Source organism: Procambarus clarkii, chromosome 38, assembly GCF_040958095.1.
Source record: "Procambarus clarkii isolate CNS0578487 chromosome 38, FALCON_Pclarkii_2.0, whole genome shotgun sequence".
NCBI classification, from domain to species: domain Eukaryota; kingdom Metazoa; phylum Arthropoda; class Malacostraca; order Decapoda; family Cambaridae; genus Procambarus; species Procambarus clarkii.
In genome coordinates this window covers 24,090,764-24,107,796 of record NC_091187.1, presented here as the reverse complement: position 1 = coordinate 24,107,796, position 17,033 = coordinate 24,090,764, and the positions used below count along the sequence as shown (strand labels likewise).

General features: G+C 40.5%; 1 protein-coding gene across 2 annotated transcripts in view; it reads left to right on the top strand.

The window, feature by feature from the left end:
• The window catches only part of LOC138372410 (methyltransferase-like protein 27), a 222,129-nt gene that overhangs the window by 72,830 nt on the left and 132,266 nt on the right, over positions 1-17,033 (top strand). For both annotated transcript variants that reach the window (XM_069337889.1, XM_069337887.1), the window contains exon 4: positions 12,303-12,418. In XM_069337889.1, coding sequence (XP_069193990.1) covers positions 12,303-12,418 — 116 coding nt within the window. The remainder of the gene's footprint in view (positions 1-12,302; positions 12,419-17,033) is intronic.

Below are 17,033 nucleotides of genomic sequence, written 5' to 3'. Positions count from 1 at the left end.
GTGTTCTTTGTCATATTCTCCATGTTTTCAGAATGTTCTTCACAACACTGTTCTTAAACAAATCTTCACTAAAACAAATCTTCATTTTATACAGTAACAAATTTACCAAGGCATTCTTTTTCTTGCTGTTTTAACCAAAATAATCGTCAATCAACTAAAAAATACTCATGTTCATCATTTCTTAAATAAAAATACTTGTCAATCAACTGAAAATAGTCATATTCAACATCTTTTCTTGTCGTTTTGTAACTAAAAGTATTCGCCAATCAACTAACAATAGTAAGATTCATAATTTTTTTAACTAAAGGTATTCGTCAATCAACTGAAGATAGCTATGTTCATCATCTTTTTTTTGTAATTTTTTAACGTAAATTATTCGTCAATCAACTGTAAATAGTCAAGTGTAGCTTCGTTCAATTCTTTCTTAACTAACCTTACACTTCATGGAGTAAGAAAATAGTCAAAGACACTCTTTGAGCCATCAAAAGCACTCTTCAAGATATCAAGCACTCACTCAAAAACATAAAAGCCTCCAAAGACACCCAAACACATCAATAACACACTTAAAGACATTAATAACGCACTCAAAGACGTCAAAAATACTACTCATGTCCTGAAAAGTTATTCTTAAAGACGTCAAAATACTACTCTTGTCCTCAAAAGTTATTCTCTAAGTCACCTTCGTTCATCAGAGAAGCTTTCTAAAACATCAAAGTTATTCTCAAAGACATCATATGTTAATCTCAGTCATCAAAGTTATTCTCTAAATCATCTTCGTGCATAAAAGCTATTCCCTAACTCACCTTCGTTCATCAAAGCTGTTTTCTAATTCACCTTCGTTCATCAAAGTTGTTCTCTAATTCTCCTTCGTTCATCAAAGTTGTTCTCTAAGACATCAATATTGTTCTCTAGGACATCTTCAGGCATTAAATAACACTCTCAAATGTAATTAGTTCAGCTTTTCATATCAAACTTAAACTTCTGTTAAAATATATTTCCTTAGTCACTTTACATTAAAACTGTTCTCTGAACAACACTGCATCATCCTATCTACCCTAACCTATTCCTTCCCTACCTGATATAACTTACGTAATCAAACTTACCAAATCTAACCTTACCTTACTAAACTTAACTTACTTAACCTAACCTAACCTATCCTAATTTAATTTAACTTATATAACCTAACCTATCTTAACTTAATGTAACTTACCTAACCTAACCTAATTTATCTAACCAAACCTAACTTAAATTACATAACCTAACTTAACGTAACCTAACTTAACATAACTTACCTAACCTAACTTAATGTAACTTACCTAGCCTTGTCTAACTTATTTAACCTAACCTAACTTATTTAACCTAACCTAACCTAATTTACCTAACCTTACATAACATACCCTAATGTAACTTACCTAACCTAACTTATCCAACCTAACATAACCAAACTTACCTAACCTAACCTAACTTAACTTACATAACCTAACTTACCTAACCTAACGTAATAAACAAATTTTCATAACAAACTTCTATGAACTCTGAAATTATTTTCAATTTCTGCCATAAGAAACATTTAACTCCAAATCGGAAACTGGGAAATTTACCTGGAAACCCTGGCAGCGTATGGAGGACTGACCAAATTTACCTGGGACCCCCTGGCAGTCTATAAGTGACTGGGAAATTTACCTGGAAACCCTGACAGTCTATGGAGGACTGGCCCAAAAAATTCTAAATCGTCGCTGGACCGCTATCCCTACTACTAGGTCTTACACATCAAAAAGTCAAAACCAGCGAATCAACAGCTAAAATAACACATAATTACATTCTACCCACTTCAAGACCCCGAACAAACACAAAAACCGTTGAAGCAAGAACATAAAAACACACATTACTGTTAATGCCCAAATGCCATTCATCTACTTGTCCATCTTGATCATGTCCTGTATCTCCTCACCCCAAGCGAATAGAAGTCTTGATATTGCATGTAAAACTTGTTTTTGAAAATGTAAGGAGTGACTTGCAAAATGCTTTCCTAGGTGTCAAACCATAAATAATGTGTGAAAAGGAACTTTGTAGAGTTAATTTTTCAACTACCCTCGACAGTGAAGAAAAACATAAAAAATATTGAGAAGATTCGTGTTAGAATCTTTAAGTTGACCAAACCACACACTAGAAAGTGAAGGGACGACGACGTTTCGGTCCGTCCTGGGCCATACTCGAAGTCGATTGTGATGAGGGGAATGTTGTTGTTGTTATAGATTCAGCTACTCGGAACAAGTTCCAAGCAGCAGGGGCTATGGTGAGCCCGTATTTTACCTGGCACAGGAGCGGAGCAAGTAGCACGGGCTATGGTGAGCCCGTATTTTACCTGGCACAGGAGCGGAGCAAGTAGCACGGGCTATGGTGAGCCCGTATTTTACCTGGCACAGGAGCGGGGCAAGTAGCAAGGGCTATGGTGAGCCCGTAGTGGACTTACCTGGCACAGGAGCGGAGCAAGTAGCACGGGCTATGGTGAGCCCGTAGTGGATTTACCTGGCACAGGAGGGATGATGAGGGGAAGTTGTTGTTGTTGTTTTAGAATTAGCTACTCAGAACGAAGTGTCCATGTAGCACGGACTATGGTGAGCCCGTAATGAGGGGAAGGAGGAGATGGCAATAAATAGGAAAGAGAGAGGTGAGGAGAAGAAAATCTCAGAGGAAGACAAGCAAGACAAAAGGTACGAAAGGTAATGTGTAATAAAGGGGGATACGAATAAGAACATAAGAACAAAGGTAACTGCAGAAGGCCTATTGGCCCATACGAGGCAGCTCTTATTTATAACATCCCAATAAGAAGAGGGATGGTAAAAGGAATAAGAAGGGGATAGTAATAGGAATAAACAAGGGATCGTAAGAGAAAACTAGGGGAAACAAAACGAAAAAAAGGAAAGAAAAAGAAAGATAAATGGAAGGGTAAGCTTCTGTTAGGTCACGTTTGTTAGAAGGATTAGAGCATTTGAGTATATACTATGAAAGGGAAGAATACAGCAACAGAGCAAGGACTCAGGTTCATGTTGGGTACATTGTGTATTAGAGCCGATTCAACAAGACGGCGTCTGCGTAGAGTAGAAGTAGGAAAGATTATTTTGGAGGAAGACCAATCAAGATTGGTCAAGGAAGATTGGTCTTCCGCCAAAATAATCTTTCCTGCCTCTACTCTCTCTACACAGACGCCGTCTTGTTGAATCGGCTCTAATACACAATGTACCCAACATGAACCGGAGTCCTTGCTTTGTTGCTGTTGATTCTTCCCTTTCACAATATATACTCAAATGCTTTCTATATATATATATATATATATATATATATATATATATATATATATATATATATATATATATATATATTAAAATATATATATATATAAATATATAAATATATAAATATATAAATATATAAATATATATATATATATATATATATATATATATATATATATATATATATATATATATATATATATATATATATATATATATATATATATATATATAGGGTCCTGAAAGATTTTGTTAATAGAAACGTTATCCCTACAGACAAAAATGAGAAGATACAACTGACGATTTACTATAAAACAAAAAAAACGGCCAGCCTACTCATGAGAAACTCTCCAGACAAAGCAGAACGCTTTAAAAGAGACCAATGTTGTCTATGCCTTCAAATGCCCTCTTGGGGACTGTAAGCCTCAAAAAAGTATATAGGCAAGACAACAACATCTCTTTCCAGGCGTTTAACGATGTATAAGCAACAGGGCTCCATTAAGGAACATATAATCTCTTCCCACAACCAAACCATCACCAGAGAAATCCTAGCAAACAACACAGAAATCATCGATAGATACAGCGATAGCAGGCGGCTTGACATCTGCGAGGCACTACACATCAAGAAGTCAACACCAGCAATCAACAGCCAATTAATGCACAACTATATTCTACCCACTTCAAGACTCCGCTCCAATATAGAAGCATCAAGAAATGTGGGCCAATAGGCCCTCTGCAATTACTTCCATTCTTACCTTCAATACCCATTGTTTCGTGTTTTATCCTGTGTTGAAAGTTTTGTTCACCTCATCCAAAACTGTTGTAACATATCACCTCACCCAAAATGCGGGTATAAAATGAAAAATGAAAGCAGATTAAATCATAGCATAAGTAAGAACTCTGTTTAGTGTTTGCAGGTAATAGTTGTGTGTGTGTGTAAACTAAAAGTTTTTGAAAATGTAATAAGTTATTACGAAACACGTTCAAGTGTCACGTCAGACTAGAAATAAAAATGAATTTTGGAGAATTGATTTTTCAGTTACCATCAACAGTGAAAAGAAATATAAGAAATATTGAGAAAATTCGTGTTAGAATTATTAATCTTCGGTCATATTTAATAATATAATATATTAATTTCGGTCATATTATTATTTAATAATATATATATATATATATATATATATATATATATATATATATATATACAGTGGTACCTCGCATAACGATTGCCCCAAAAGACGAATATTTTGGGTAACGAACGGCCCGATCGGCGTCAAATCGTCCCGTATGACGAACGCTGGTTTGAGTAACGTCAACACCACATGGTGGGGTCGCGCTGCTGCTTGCACATTCTTAGACGTCTCCGACGATGCACATAAATTATGTTGTTCTTGTTTAAAGATGCTAATGATGCTGGGATATAAAAGGGTGACTGCTGAGATGTTGCAAAGCATTGACGTTTTTGTAGGAAAAAAGAAATGAAATATCTGATATACAACAAATGTCAAAAAAGTTCGTTCGGTGTTCGGCAGGTAGGCTGCTCCATTATAACAATCTTTCTTTGTTTCAAATGTGTTCCATTTGTTTTTTATTTGTCATTTACGTCTCAATAATGGAGAAGCCTACCTTACATACACTGAATAAACCATTATGACATTTTCCTTTCTTCAAATGTGTTCAATATTTATTTTTCATTTGTCTTATAGCAAAAGGTTCGTTCGGTGGTCGGCAGGTAGGCTGCTCCATGTTTCTTACATACAAAAAACGTAAATAATAAAAAATATGAAGAATTTTGAAAACCAGTACAAATGTCAAAAATGTTCGTTCGGTGGTCTACAGGTCGACTGCTCCATGTTTCTTAAAAAAAAAAAAAAAAACGAAAAATAAAAGAACTGTTGAAACAATTTGAAAAATGGACAAATGTCATAAAGGTTCGTTCAGTGTTTGTCGGGTAGGCTGCTCCATTATTGAGACGTAAGTGATAAATACAAAACAAATGGAACACATTTGAAACAAAGAAAGATTGTCATAATGGAGCAGCCTACCCAACAAACACTGAACGAACCTTTTGCTATAACGAATATGAAAGACAAGGGCTGCTGGCTGGGTTAGTAGTGCGTGAGCAACCATTTGTAGCACACATGCCTCTGGCTCTCAAACACCTGTCCCACACGGTGTTGAAAGACTGTACTCAGTCAGTGCAATTCAGACCCTATTGTTTGAAGAACATAAGGGTCATAACATTGGTGAAGCTAGGCGCAATAAGGGCTTAACACAACGGTCGGATGCCTGTGATACAGCACCTATGAGGATGATACAGCGAGCGTATCCAGGTGTAGCTCTGAGCCCCACCCTTGCCATCTCTAATGTATATAGATGATACATAGATGAATCGTTTTCTGCGTTCAGTGATGATGCATCTGATACAAGTAGCATAGATGAACAGTGTTAGCGGCTTCCATGGTGGTGGTGTTCATTGATATTTTTAAGAATACCTGAATCTTTTCCTGACTGATGGACACCCTTTGAGGCTAGCTGAATCTCTTCCTGACTGATGGACACTCTTTGAGGCTAGCTGAATCTCTTCCTGTGTGGGACCTTACAAAGCGATCTTTTCAAGACTACCTTACAAATTGAGCTTTTCCTATAATCGTTTCAATACTACCTTATGCTTTACAAGCTTGGCTACATACCACCTACAAGTACTAAAGCCAAGGGTGCACGCGAGTGCATTATTTGCAAGCACACAGAACGATGAAACAGGAAACAAAAATCTATCTGTAGCTGGTGCAAGGAGAGCAAAGTCGCGCTGTGTACCATGGACTACTTCGTTGACTATTACGCACCTCCAAAGTACTGAGTGTGTAATACAGTGTGTTACTGTGTAAATAGTATGTGAAACTGTACATATTGTAATATTAGTGCATTTTTACCACGTAATATTGTGACAATAAACATTTATTGTGGACACATTACTGACACATGTATCACAGTTTCATGGAAAATTATGAACATTCTACTGTATACATATTGTAAAGGTCACAAATATGCATCATATACGATAAAAGAAACAAATAAAACCGCATTGGAAATGCATAGGAAAAATATTTGAAAATATATTTGTGGCAACACGCGGTGCTTGAATGGCCTGCGCGACCGTGTCTGGGAGCTTCACACACGGGCGACCAGCCCCTGATGACATCACAGTGCACCTTGTCCACGCCCTCACAGCCAAAGTAAGTGGAATTTGGTAATTATTTTTACATAGACATGTTCAGGGACGGTAATTTATCATTTTACAAAGAAAAATTATATTTTGGGGAACATTTGATGTCATGCACACTAGGGAAATTTCACAATAAACACAGTGCATCACACTGGTTACATGGGGGACACTCGTTTTGTATGACGTCCGTTTCACATGACGAACATGGAACGGATTAAATTCGTTATGGGAGGTACCACTGTATATATATATATATATATATATATATATATATATATATATATATATATATATATATATATATATATATATATGCAAACAAGCCTGAATGGTCCCCAGGACTATATACAACTGAAAACTCACACCCCAGAAGTGACTCGAACCCATACTCCCACAACTGGTATGTACAGGGACGCCTTAATCCGCTTGACCATCACGACCGGACATAAGGAAGTGATAGCCGAGGCTATATGAACCACTTCCCCGCCGGCACTCGGATGGTAATCTTGGGCATAGCATTTTATCAAATCACCTCATTCTTTGGGGCACACGTGAGGAACACAAATGCAAACAAGCCTGAATGGTCCCCAGGACTATATACAACTGAAAACTCACACCCCAGAAGTGACTCGAACCCATACTCCCACAACTGGTATGTACAGGGACGCCTTAATCCGCTTGACCATCACGACCGGACATAAGGAAGTGATAGCCGAGGCTATATGAACCACTTCCCCGCCGGCACTCGGATGGTAATCTTGGGCATAGCATTTTATCAAATCACCTCATTCTTTGGGGCACACGTGAGGAACACAAATGCAAACAAGCCTGAATGGTCCCCAGGACTATATACAACTGAAAACTCACACCCCAGAAGTGACTCGAACCCATACTCCCACAACTGGTATGTACAGGGACGCCTTAATCCGCTTGACCATCACGACCGGACATAAGGAAGTGATAGCCGAGGCTATATGAACCACTTCCCCGCCGGCACTCGGATGGTAATCTTGGGCATAGCATTTTATCAAATCACCTCATTCTTTGGGGCACACGTGAGGAACACAAATGCAAACAAGCCTGAATGGTCCCCAAGACTATATACAACTGAAAACTCACACCCCAGAAGTGACTCGAACCCATACTCCCACAACTGGTATGTACAGGGACGCCTTAATCCGCTTGACCATCACGACCGGACATAAGGAAGTGATAGCCGAGGCTATATGAACCACTTCCCCGCCGGCACTCGGATGGTAATCTTGGGCATAGCATTTTATCAAATCACCTCATTCTTTGGGGCACACGTGAGGAACACAAATGCAAACAAGCCTGAATGGTCCCCAGGACTATATACAACTGAAAACTCACACCCCAGAAGTGACTCGAACCCATACTCCCACAACTGGTATGTACAGGGACGCCTTAATCCGCTTGACCATCACGACCGGACATAAGGAAGTGATAGCCGAGGCTATATGAACCACTTCCCCGCCGGCACTCGGATGGTAATCTTGGGCATAGCATTTTATCAAATCACCTCATTCTTTGGGGCACACGTGAGGAACACAAATGCAAACAAGCCTGAATGGTCCCCAGGACTATATACAACTGAAAACTCACACCCCAGAAGTGACTCGAACCCATACTCCCACAACTGGTATGTACAGGGACGCCTTAATCCGCTTGACCATCACGACCGGACATAAGGAAGTGATAGCCGAGGCTATATGAACCACTTCCCCGCCGGCACTCGGATGGTAATCTTGGGCATAGCATTTTATCAAATCACCTCATTCTTTGGGGCACACGTGAGGAACACAAATGCAAACAAGCCTGAATGGTCCCCAAGACTATATACAACTGAAAACTCACACCCCAGAAGTGACTCGAACCCATACTCCCACAACTGGTATGTACAGGGACGCCTTAATCCGCTTGACCATCACGACCGGACATAAGGAAGTGATAGCCGAGGCTATATGAACCACTTCCCCGCCGGCACTCGGATGGTAATCTTGGGCATAGCATTTTATCAAATCACCTCATTCTTTGGGGCACACGTGAGGAACACAAATGCAAACAAGCCTGAATGGTCCCCAGGACTATATACAACTGAAAACTCACACCCCAGAAGTGACTCGAACCCATACTCCCACAACTGGTATGTACAGGGACGCCTTAATCCGCTTGACCATCACGACCGGACATAAGGAAGTGATAGCCGAGGCTATATGAACCACTTCCCCGCCGGCACTCGGATGGTAATCTTGGGCATAGCATTTTATCAAATCACCTCATTCTTTGGGGCACACGTGAGGAACACAAATGCAAACAAGCCTGAATGGTCCCCAGGACTATATACAACTGAAAACTCACACCCCAGAAGTGACTCGAACCCATACTCCCACAACTGGTATGTACAGGGACGCCTTAATCCGCTTGACCATCACGACCGGACATAAGGAAGTGATAGCCGAGGCTATATGAACCACTTCCCCGCCGGCACTCGGATGGTAATCTTGGGCATAGCATTTTATCAAATCACCTTCATATAGCCTCGGCTATCACTTCCTTATGTCCGGTCGTGATGGTCAAGCGGATTAAGGCGTCCCTGTACATACCAGTTGTGGGAGTATGGGTTCGAGTCACTTCTGGGGTGTGAGTTTTCAGTTGTATATAGTCCTGGGGACCATTCAGGCTTGTTTGCATTTGTGTTCCTCACGTGTGCCCCAAAGAATGAGGTGATTTGATAAAATGCTATGCCCAAGATTACCATCCGAGTGCCGGCGGGGAAGTGGTTCATATAGCCTCGGCTATCACTTCCTTATGTCCGGTCGTGATGGTCAAGCGGATTAAGGCGTCCCTGTACATACCAGTTGTGGGAGTATGGGTTCGAGTCACTTCTGGGGTGTGAGTTTTCAGTTGTATATAGTCCTGGGGACCATTCAGGCTTGTTTGCATTTGTGTTCCTCACGTGTGCCCCAAAGAATGAGGTGATTTGATAAAATGCTATGCCCAAGATTACCATCCGAGTGCCGGCGGGGAAGTGGTTCATATAGCCTCGGCTATCACTTCCTTATGTCCGGTCGTGATGGTCAAGCGGATTAAGGCGTCCCTGTACATACCAGTTGTGGGAGTATGGGTTCGAGTCACTTCTGGGGTGTGAGTTTTCAGTTGTATATAGTCCTGGGGACCATTCAGGCTTGTTTGCATTTGTGTTCCTCACGTGTGCCCCAAAGAATGAGGTGATTTGATAAAATGCTATGCCCAAGATTACCATCCGAGTGCCGGCGGGGAAGTGGTTCATATAGCCTCGGCTATCACTTCCTTATGTCCGGTCGTGATGGTCAAGCGGATTAAGGCGTCCCTGTACATACCAGTTGTGGGAGTATGGGTTCGAGTCACTTCTGGGGTGTGAGTTTTCAGTTGTATATAGTCCTGGGGACCATTCAGGCTTGTTTGCATTTGTGTTCCTCACGTGTGCCCCAAAGAATGAGGTGATTTGATAAAATGCTATGCCCAAGATTACCATCCGAGTGCCGGCGGGGAAGTGGTTCATATAGCCTCGGCTATCACTTCCTTATGTCCGGTCGTGATGGTCAAGCGGATTAAGGCGTCCCTGTACATACCAGTTGTGGGAGTATGGGTTCGAGTCACTTCTGGGGTGTGAGTTTTCAGTTGTATATAGTCCTGGGGACCATTCAGGCTTGTTTGCATTTGTGTTCCTCACGTGTGCCCCAAAGAATGAGGTGATTTGATAAAATGCTATGCCCAAGATTACCATCCGAGTGCCGGCGGGGAAGTGGTTCATATAGCCTCGGCTATCACTTCCTTATGTCCGGTCGTGATGGTCAAGCGGATTAAGGCGTCCCTGTACATACCAGTTGTGGGAGTATGGGTTCGAGTCACTTCTGGGGTGTGAGTTTTCAGTTGTATATAGTCCTGGGGACCATTCAGGCTTGTTTGCATTTGTGTTCCTCACGTGTGCCCCAAAGAATGAGGTGATTTGATAAAATGCTATGCCCAAGATTACCATCCGAGTGCCGGCGGGGAAGTGGTTCATATAGCCTCGGCTATCACTTCCTTATGTCCGGTCGTGATGGTCAAGCGGATTAAGGCGTCCCTGTACATACCAGTTGTGGGAGTATGGGTTCGAGTCACTTCTGGGGTGTGAGTTTTCAGTTGTATATAGTCCTGGGGACCATTCAGGCTTGTTTGCATTTGTGTTCCTCACGTGTGCCCCAAAGAATGAGGTGATTTGATAAAATGCTATGCCCAAGATTACCATCCGAGTGCCGGCGGGGAAGTGGTTCATATAGCCTCGGCTATCACTTCCTTATGTCCGGTCGTGATGGTCAAGCGGATTAAGGCGTCCCTGTACATACCAGTTGTGGGAGTATGGGTTCGAGTCACTTCTGGGGTGTGAGTTTTCAGTTATATATATATATATATATATATATATATATATATATATATATATATATATATATATATATATGCAATTGACGATCACAAAACACTGATCATTTTATGCGGAAAATCCACAGAGAAATATGAAATGAGGTGAACGTTTCGGCTTGTTAAAGTCTTTGTCAACACCAGACTGACTAAAGAGAAGGATTGATTGATTGATGAAGATTCAGCCACCTAAAAGGTGGCACTGGCATGAATAGCCCGTAAGTGGTGGCCCTTTTGAGCTATTACCAGTATCAATAGCTGATACTGGAGATCTGTGGAGGTGCGACTGCACCCTGCGTGACGGGAGATGTCTCCCGTCGAAGGAGAAGGGAGAAGGGGGAGGATATATAGGCCGACACCTGACCAACCCATCCCCAGGGAAAGAATTAACCAAAAACAGGTATATTGTTGAAATTATTATGTTATTAAATTTCAATAATATACAATAATGTTGTTTTACAAGTGCTGAGAGTTATGTTCCATTTAGTGTTGATGTCACGTTTCCAAAAGGAAGGAAATTGTACTTTCTTTGAATAAAAACATGGCAGTCATATATTCTAAGCTAAGCTATACCTGTTTTTGGTTAATTCTTTCCCTAGGGATGGGTTGGTCAGGTGTCGGCCCATATATCCTCCCCCTTCTCCCTTCTCCTTAGTCAGTCTGGTGTTGACAAAGGCTTTAACAAGCCGAAACGTTCACCTCATTTCATATTTCTCTGTGGATTTTCCGCATATATATATATATATATATATATATATATATATATATATATATATATATATATATATATATATATATATATATATATGTCGTACCTAGTAGCCAGAATGCACTTCTCGGCCTACTATGCAAGGCCCGATTTGCCTAATAAGCCAAGTTTTCCTGAATTAATATATTTTCTCTAATTTTTTTCTTATGAAATGATAATGCTACCTATTTCATTATGTATGAGGTCAATTTTTTTTTATTGTAGTTAAAATTAACATAGATATATGACCGAACCTAACCAACCCTACCTAACCTAACCTAACCAATCTTTATAGGTTAGGTTAGGTTAGGTAGCCGAAAAAGTTAGGTTAGGTTAGGTTAGGTAGTCGAAAAACAATTAATTCATGAAAACTTGGCTTATTAGGCAAATCGGGCCTTGCATAGTAGGCTGAGAAGTGCGTTCTGGCTACTAGGTACGACATATATATATATATATATATATATATATATATATATATATATATATATATATATATATATATATATATATATCAAAATGAAATTGTTGACTTATGTATTCCATAAAACTTTAATAACAAATAACATTCTAGGAACATAGATGCACTGGACCCCTCAGAAGGAATGTTGAAAGTTCTTAAAGAAACAGGAGTGTACAACCTTATATATCAGGAGTTCATAAGCCAGGACCCGACAACCATTCCTGAAGGTGAGAACCCGTCCATATCTTTGTCTCTAGTAAGTATAAATATGTATGAAAATCCAGAGAATGGAACCTTAAGTGACAAGTTCAATGTTTCTGTGTTCTAAAGTAAATGTTAATATACGTAGAGATACTTAATTCCTACCTGACATGCATGTAACTTCACTCAATTACCTAAATCCACAACCTATATAAAAGCATGTGTTCAATAATACTATCATTAATTTATGATAAACTTTCTTCACGTATATCTGTCACTTAAAAACTGAAATGTTTTCCACGTTTTTATCGTAAAATGTTTAGTCTGTGTATATTGTTGTTTTACAAGTGCTGAGAGTTATGTTCCATTTAGTGTTGATGTCACGTTTCCAAAAGGAAGGAAATTGTACTTTCTTTGAATATAAAGATGGCAGTCAACAGTGATCTGTCATGTGTGGAAGCCAATTGAGGCACGTGTCATTATGGCGAGCTGTGATTGGTCAGAATGACGCGAAGAATGATAGGGGATGTACTGAGGGCAGCCAGGGAGGTAGGATCTAAGGATGGCCTGAGGATGGCAGCAGGTGTGGGAAGACCTGAGGATGGCAGCAGCTGTGGGAGGACCTGAGGATGGCAGCAGGTGTGGGAGGACCTGAGGATGGCAGCAGGTGTGGGAGGACCTGAGGATGGCAGCAGGTGTGGGAGGACCTGAAGATGGCAGCAGGTGTGGGAGGACCTGAGGATGGTAGCAGGTGTGGGAGGACCTGAGGATGGCAGCAGGTGTGGGGGGACCGCATGTATGCAGCAGAGGAGGGAGCCCAGCAAACAGTTTTAGGATACAACGTACCAGAACAGTTTTTGGAAGCATCCATCATTCCTCAAGTACATCCTACCATCCTCACATACACCCTACCATCCTCAAGTACATCCTACCATCCTCACATACATCCTACCATCCTCAAGTACATCCTACCATCCTCATGTACACCCTACCATCCTCAAGTACATCCTACCATCCTCACATACACCCTACCATCCTCAAATACATCCTACCATCCTCACGTACATCCTACCATCCTCAAGTACATCCTACCATCCTCATGTACACCCTACCATCCTCAAGTACATCCTACCATCCTCACGTACATCCTACCATCCTCACGTACATCCTACAATCCTCAAGTACATCCTACCATACTTAAGTACATCCTACCATCCTCAAGTACATCATACCATCCTCAAGTACATCCTACCATCCTCAAGTACATCCTACAATCCTCAAGTACATCCTACCATACTTAAGTACATCCTACCATGCTCAAGTACATCCTACTATCCTCAAGTACATCCTACCATCCTCAAGTACATCCTACAATCCTCAAGTACATCCTACCATACTTAAGTACATCCTACCATCCTCAAGTACATCCTACCATACTTAAGTACATCCTACCATCCTCAAATACACCCTACTATCCTCAAGTACATCCTACCATCCGCACGTACACCCTACATTCCTCAAGTACATCCTACCATCCTCAAGTATATCCTACCACCCTCAAGTACATCCTACCATTCTCAAGTACATCCTACCATCATCACGTACATCCTACCATCCTCAAGTACACCCTACCATTCTCAAGTGCATCCTACCATCCTGAAGTACATCCTACCATCCTCAAGTGCATCCTACCATCCTCAAGTACATCCTACTATACTTAAGTACACCCTACCATAATTAAGTACACCATACCATCCTCTAAGTACATCCTACCATCCTCAAGTGCACCCTACCATCCTCAAGTACATACTACCATCCTCAAGTACATCCTGCCATTCTCAAGTGCACCCTACCATCCTCAAGTGCATCCTACCATCCTCAAGTACATCCTACCATCCTCACACCCTACCATCCTCAAGTACATCCTACCATCCTCACGTACATCCTACCATCCTCAAGTACATCCTACCATCCTCACGTACATCCTACCATCCTCAAGTACATCCTACCATCCTCATGTACACCCTACCATCCTCAAGTACATCCTACCATCCTCACGTACACCCTACCATCCTCACGTACATCCTACAGTCTTCAAGTATATACTTGTCAAGTATATACAATCCTCAAGTATATACAATCCTCAAGTATATACTCAATATACTTAGCCCTTGCCAATATGGCTTCAGACCCAAAAAAAAGCACTAACGATGCACTTATTAGTATGCTTAACTCGATTCATACAGCTCTTGATAAAAAGGAGTTCCCTGTTGGGTTATTTGTGGACCTGCGTAAAGCTTTTGATACTGTCAACCACCAAAACCTTCTTCTTAAATTACATCATTATGGAGTCAGAGGACACTCCCTACAATACCTCGAATCCTACCTTACTGACAGGCTCCAATATGTTTCTGTGAATAATACAATTTCTCCCACCCTACCCATCAACATTGGTGTTCCTCAGGGCAGCATACTTGGCCCTCTCCTCTTTCTCATCTACATTAATGACCTTCCAAATGCCTCCCAACACCTCAAACCAATTCTATTTGCTGACGACACAACCTTCATTTACTCCAGTCCTGACCCCCTTGCTCTAAATGCCACAGTAAATACTGAGCTAAATAAAGTCCATCTTTGGCTAACTGCCAACAAACTCACCCTTAACATTGACAAAACTTTCTATATTCTGTTTGGCAATAAATCCTCTAGTCAAATAAATCTCAAAATAAACAATACCCAAATTTGTAACAAATTAGATGGCAAATTCCTTGGCATTCTCATTGACCACAAGCTGAATTTCCAGGGACACATTCTAAATATATCAAAAAAAGTTTCAAAAACTGTGGGCATTCTTTCTCAGATCAGATATTATGTACCACGCCCTGCCCTGGTGACTCTCTATTACTCCCTTATCTATCCATATCTCAACTATGGTATTTGTGCTTGGGGTTCTACTACCCAAAATCACTTACGTCCTCTAATTACCCAACACAAAGCTGCTATTAGAACAATATCCAACTCTGGCCCCAGACATCACTCGGTACCCCTACTCAAATCTCTGAATATGTTAGACATTAAGTCACTGCACATTCTCTCATGTGTATTATACATATATAAAACGCTAAACTATAATGCCAATCCTGATCTCAAAAGCTTCATAGAAGGTTGTAACAGAACCCATGAGCACCGCACCAGAAATAAATACAGTTTTGATATTCCTAGAGTACGACTTAATCAAACTAGAAATGCTCTACAAATCAAGGGGCCCAGAATGTGGAATGACCTTCCCAACCATGTTAAAGACTGTACCTCTCTCAACCAGTTTAAGATAAAAACTAAACACTACCTAATAAATTCCCTGTAACCTACCTCACTCCTCTATTGTCAACCCATGTCTGTTATTTTCTATTTTTAATCAACACTGTCAACCTATTGTATTTGTGCTGCTTTTTCAGTCATGTTCCCCCTTTTTTTTTTATCTTTATTTGTATTTGTTCTCAACACTTTTTATTCTTTATGCTCAATTAGTATTAAGTTCTAGATATTAATGTTTTTCTTACGCGAAACGCATTGCGTAATAGTGGCTTTAGGCATTGTATGTACTAGCTCTATCTATATATCAATCCATTAATGTAACATCACTTGTATGTATATACCTTACCTGAATAAACATATTTATTTATTTATATTTATAAGTACATCCTACTATACTTAAGTACATCCTACCATCCTCAAGTACATCCTACCATCCTCAAGTACATCCTACAATCCTCAAGTACATCCTACCATACTTAAGTACATCCTACCATCCTCAAGTACATCCTACCATCCTCAAGTACATCCTACCTTCCTCAAGTACATCCTACAATCCTCAAGTACATCCTACCATCCTCAAGTACATCCTACCATCCGCACGTACACCCTACAATCCTCAAGTACATCATACCATCCTCAAGTACATCCTACCATCCTCAAGTATATCCTACCACCCTCAAGTACATCCTACAATTCTCAAGTACATCCTACCATCCTCACGTACATCCTACCATCCTCAAGTACACCTTACCATCCTCAAGTGCATCCTACCATCCTGAAGTACATCCTACCATCCTCAAGTGCATCCTACCATCCTCAAGTACATCCTACCATACTTAAGTACACCCTACCATAATTAAGTACACCATACCATACTTAAGTACACCCTACCATAATTAAGTACACCATACCATCCTCTAAGTACATCCTACCATCCTCAAGTACACCTTACCATCCTCAAGTGCATCCTACCATTCTCAAGTGCACCCTACCATCCTCAAGTACATCCTACCATCCTCAAGTACACCCTACCATTCTCAAGTAGATCCTACGATCCTCAAGTACATCCTACCATCCTCAAGTACATCCTACCATCCTCAAGTACATCCTACCATTCTCAAGTACACCCTACCACCCTCAAGTACATCCTACCATCCTCAAGTACATCCTACCATACTTAAGTACATCCTACCATTCTCAAGTACATCCTACCATCCTCAAGTACATCCTACCATCCTCAAGTACATCCTACAATCTTCAAGTACATCCTACCATACTTAAGTACAACCTTCCATCCTCAAGTACATCCTACAATACTTAAGTAAA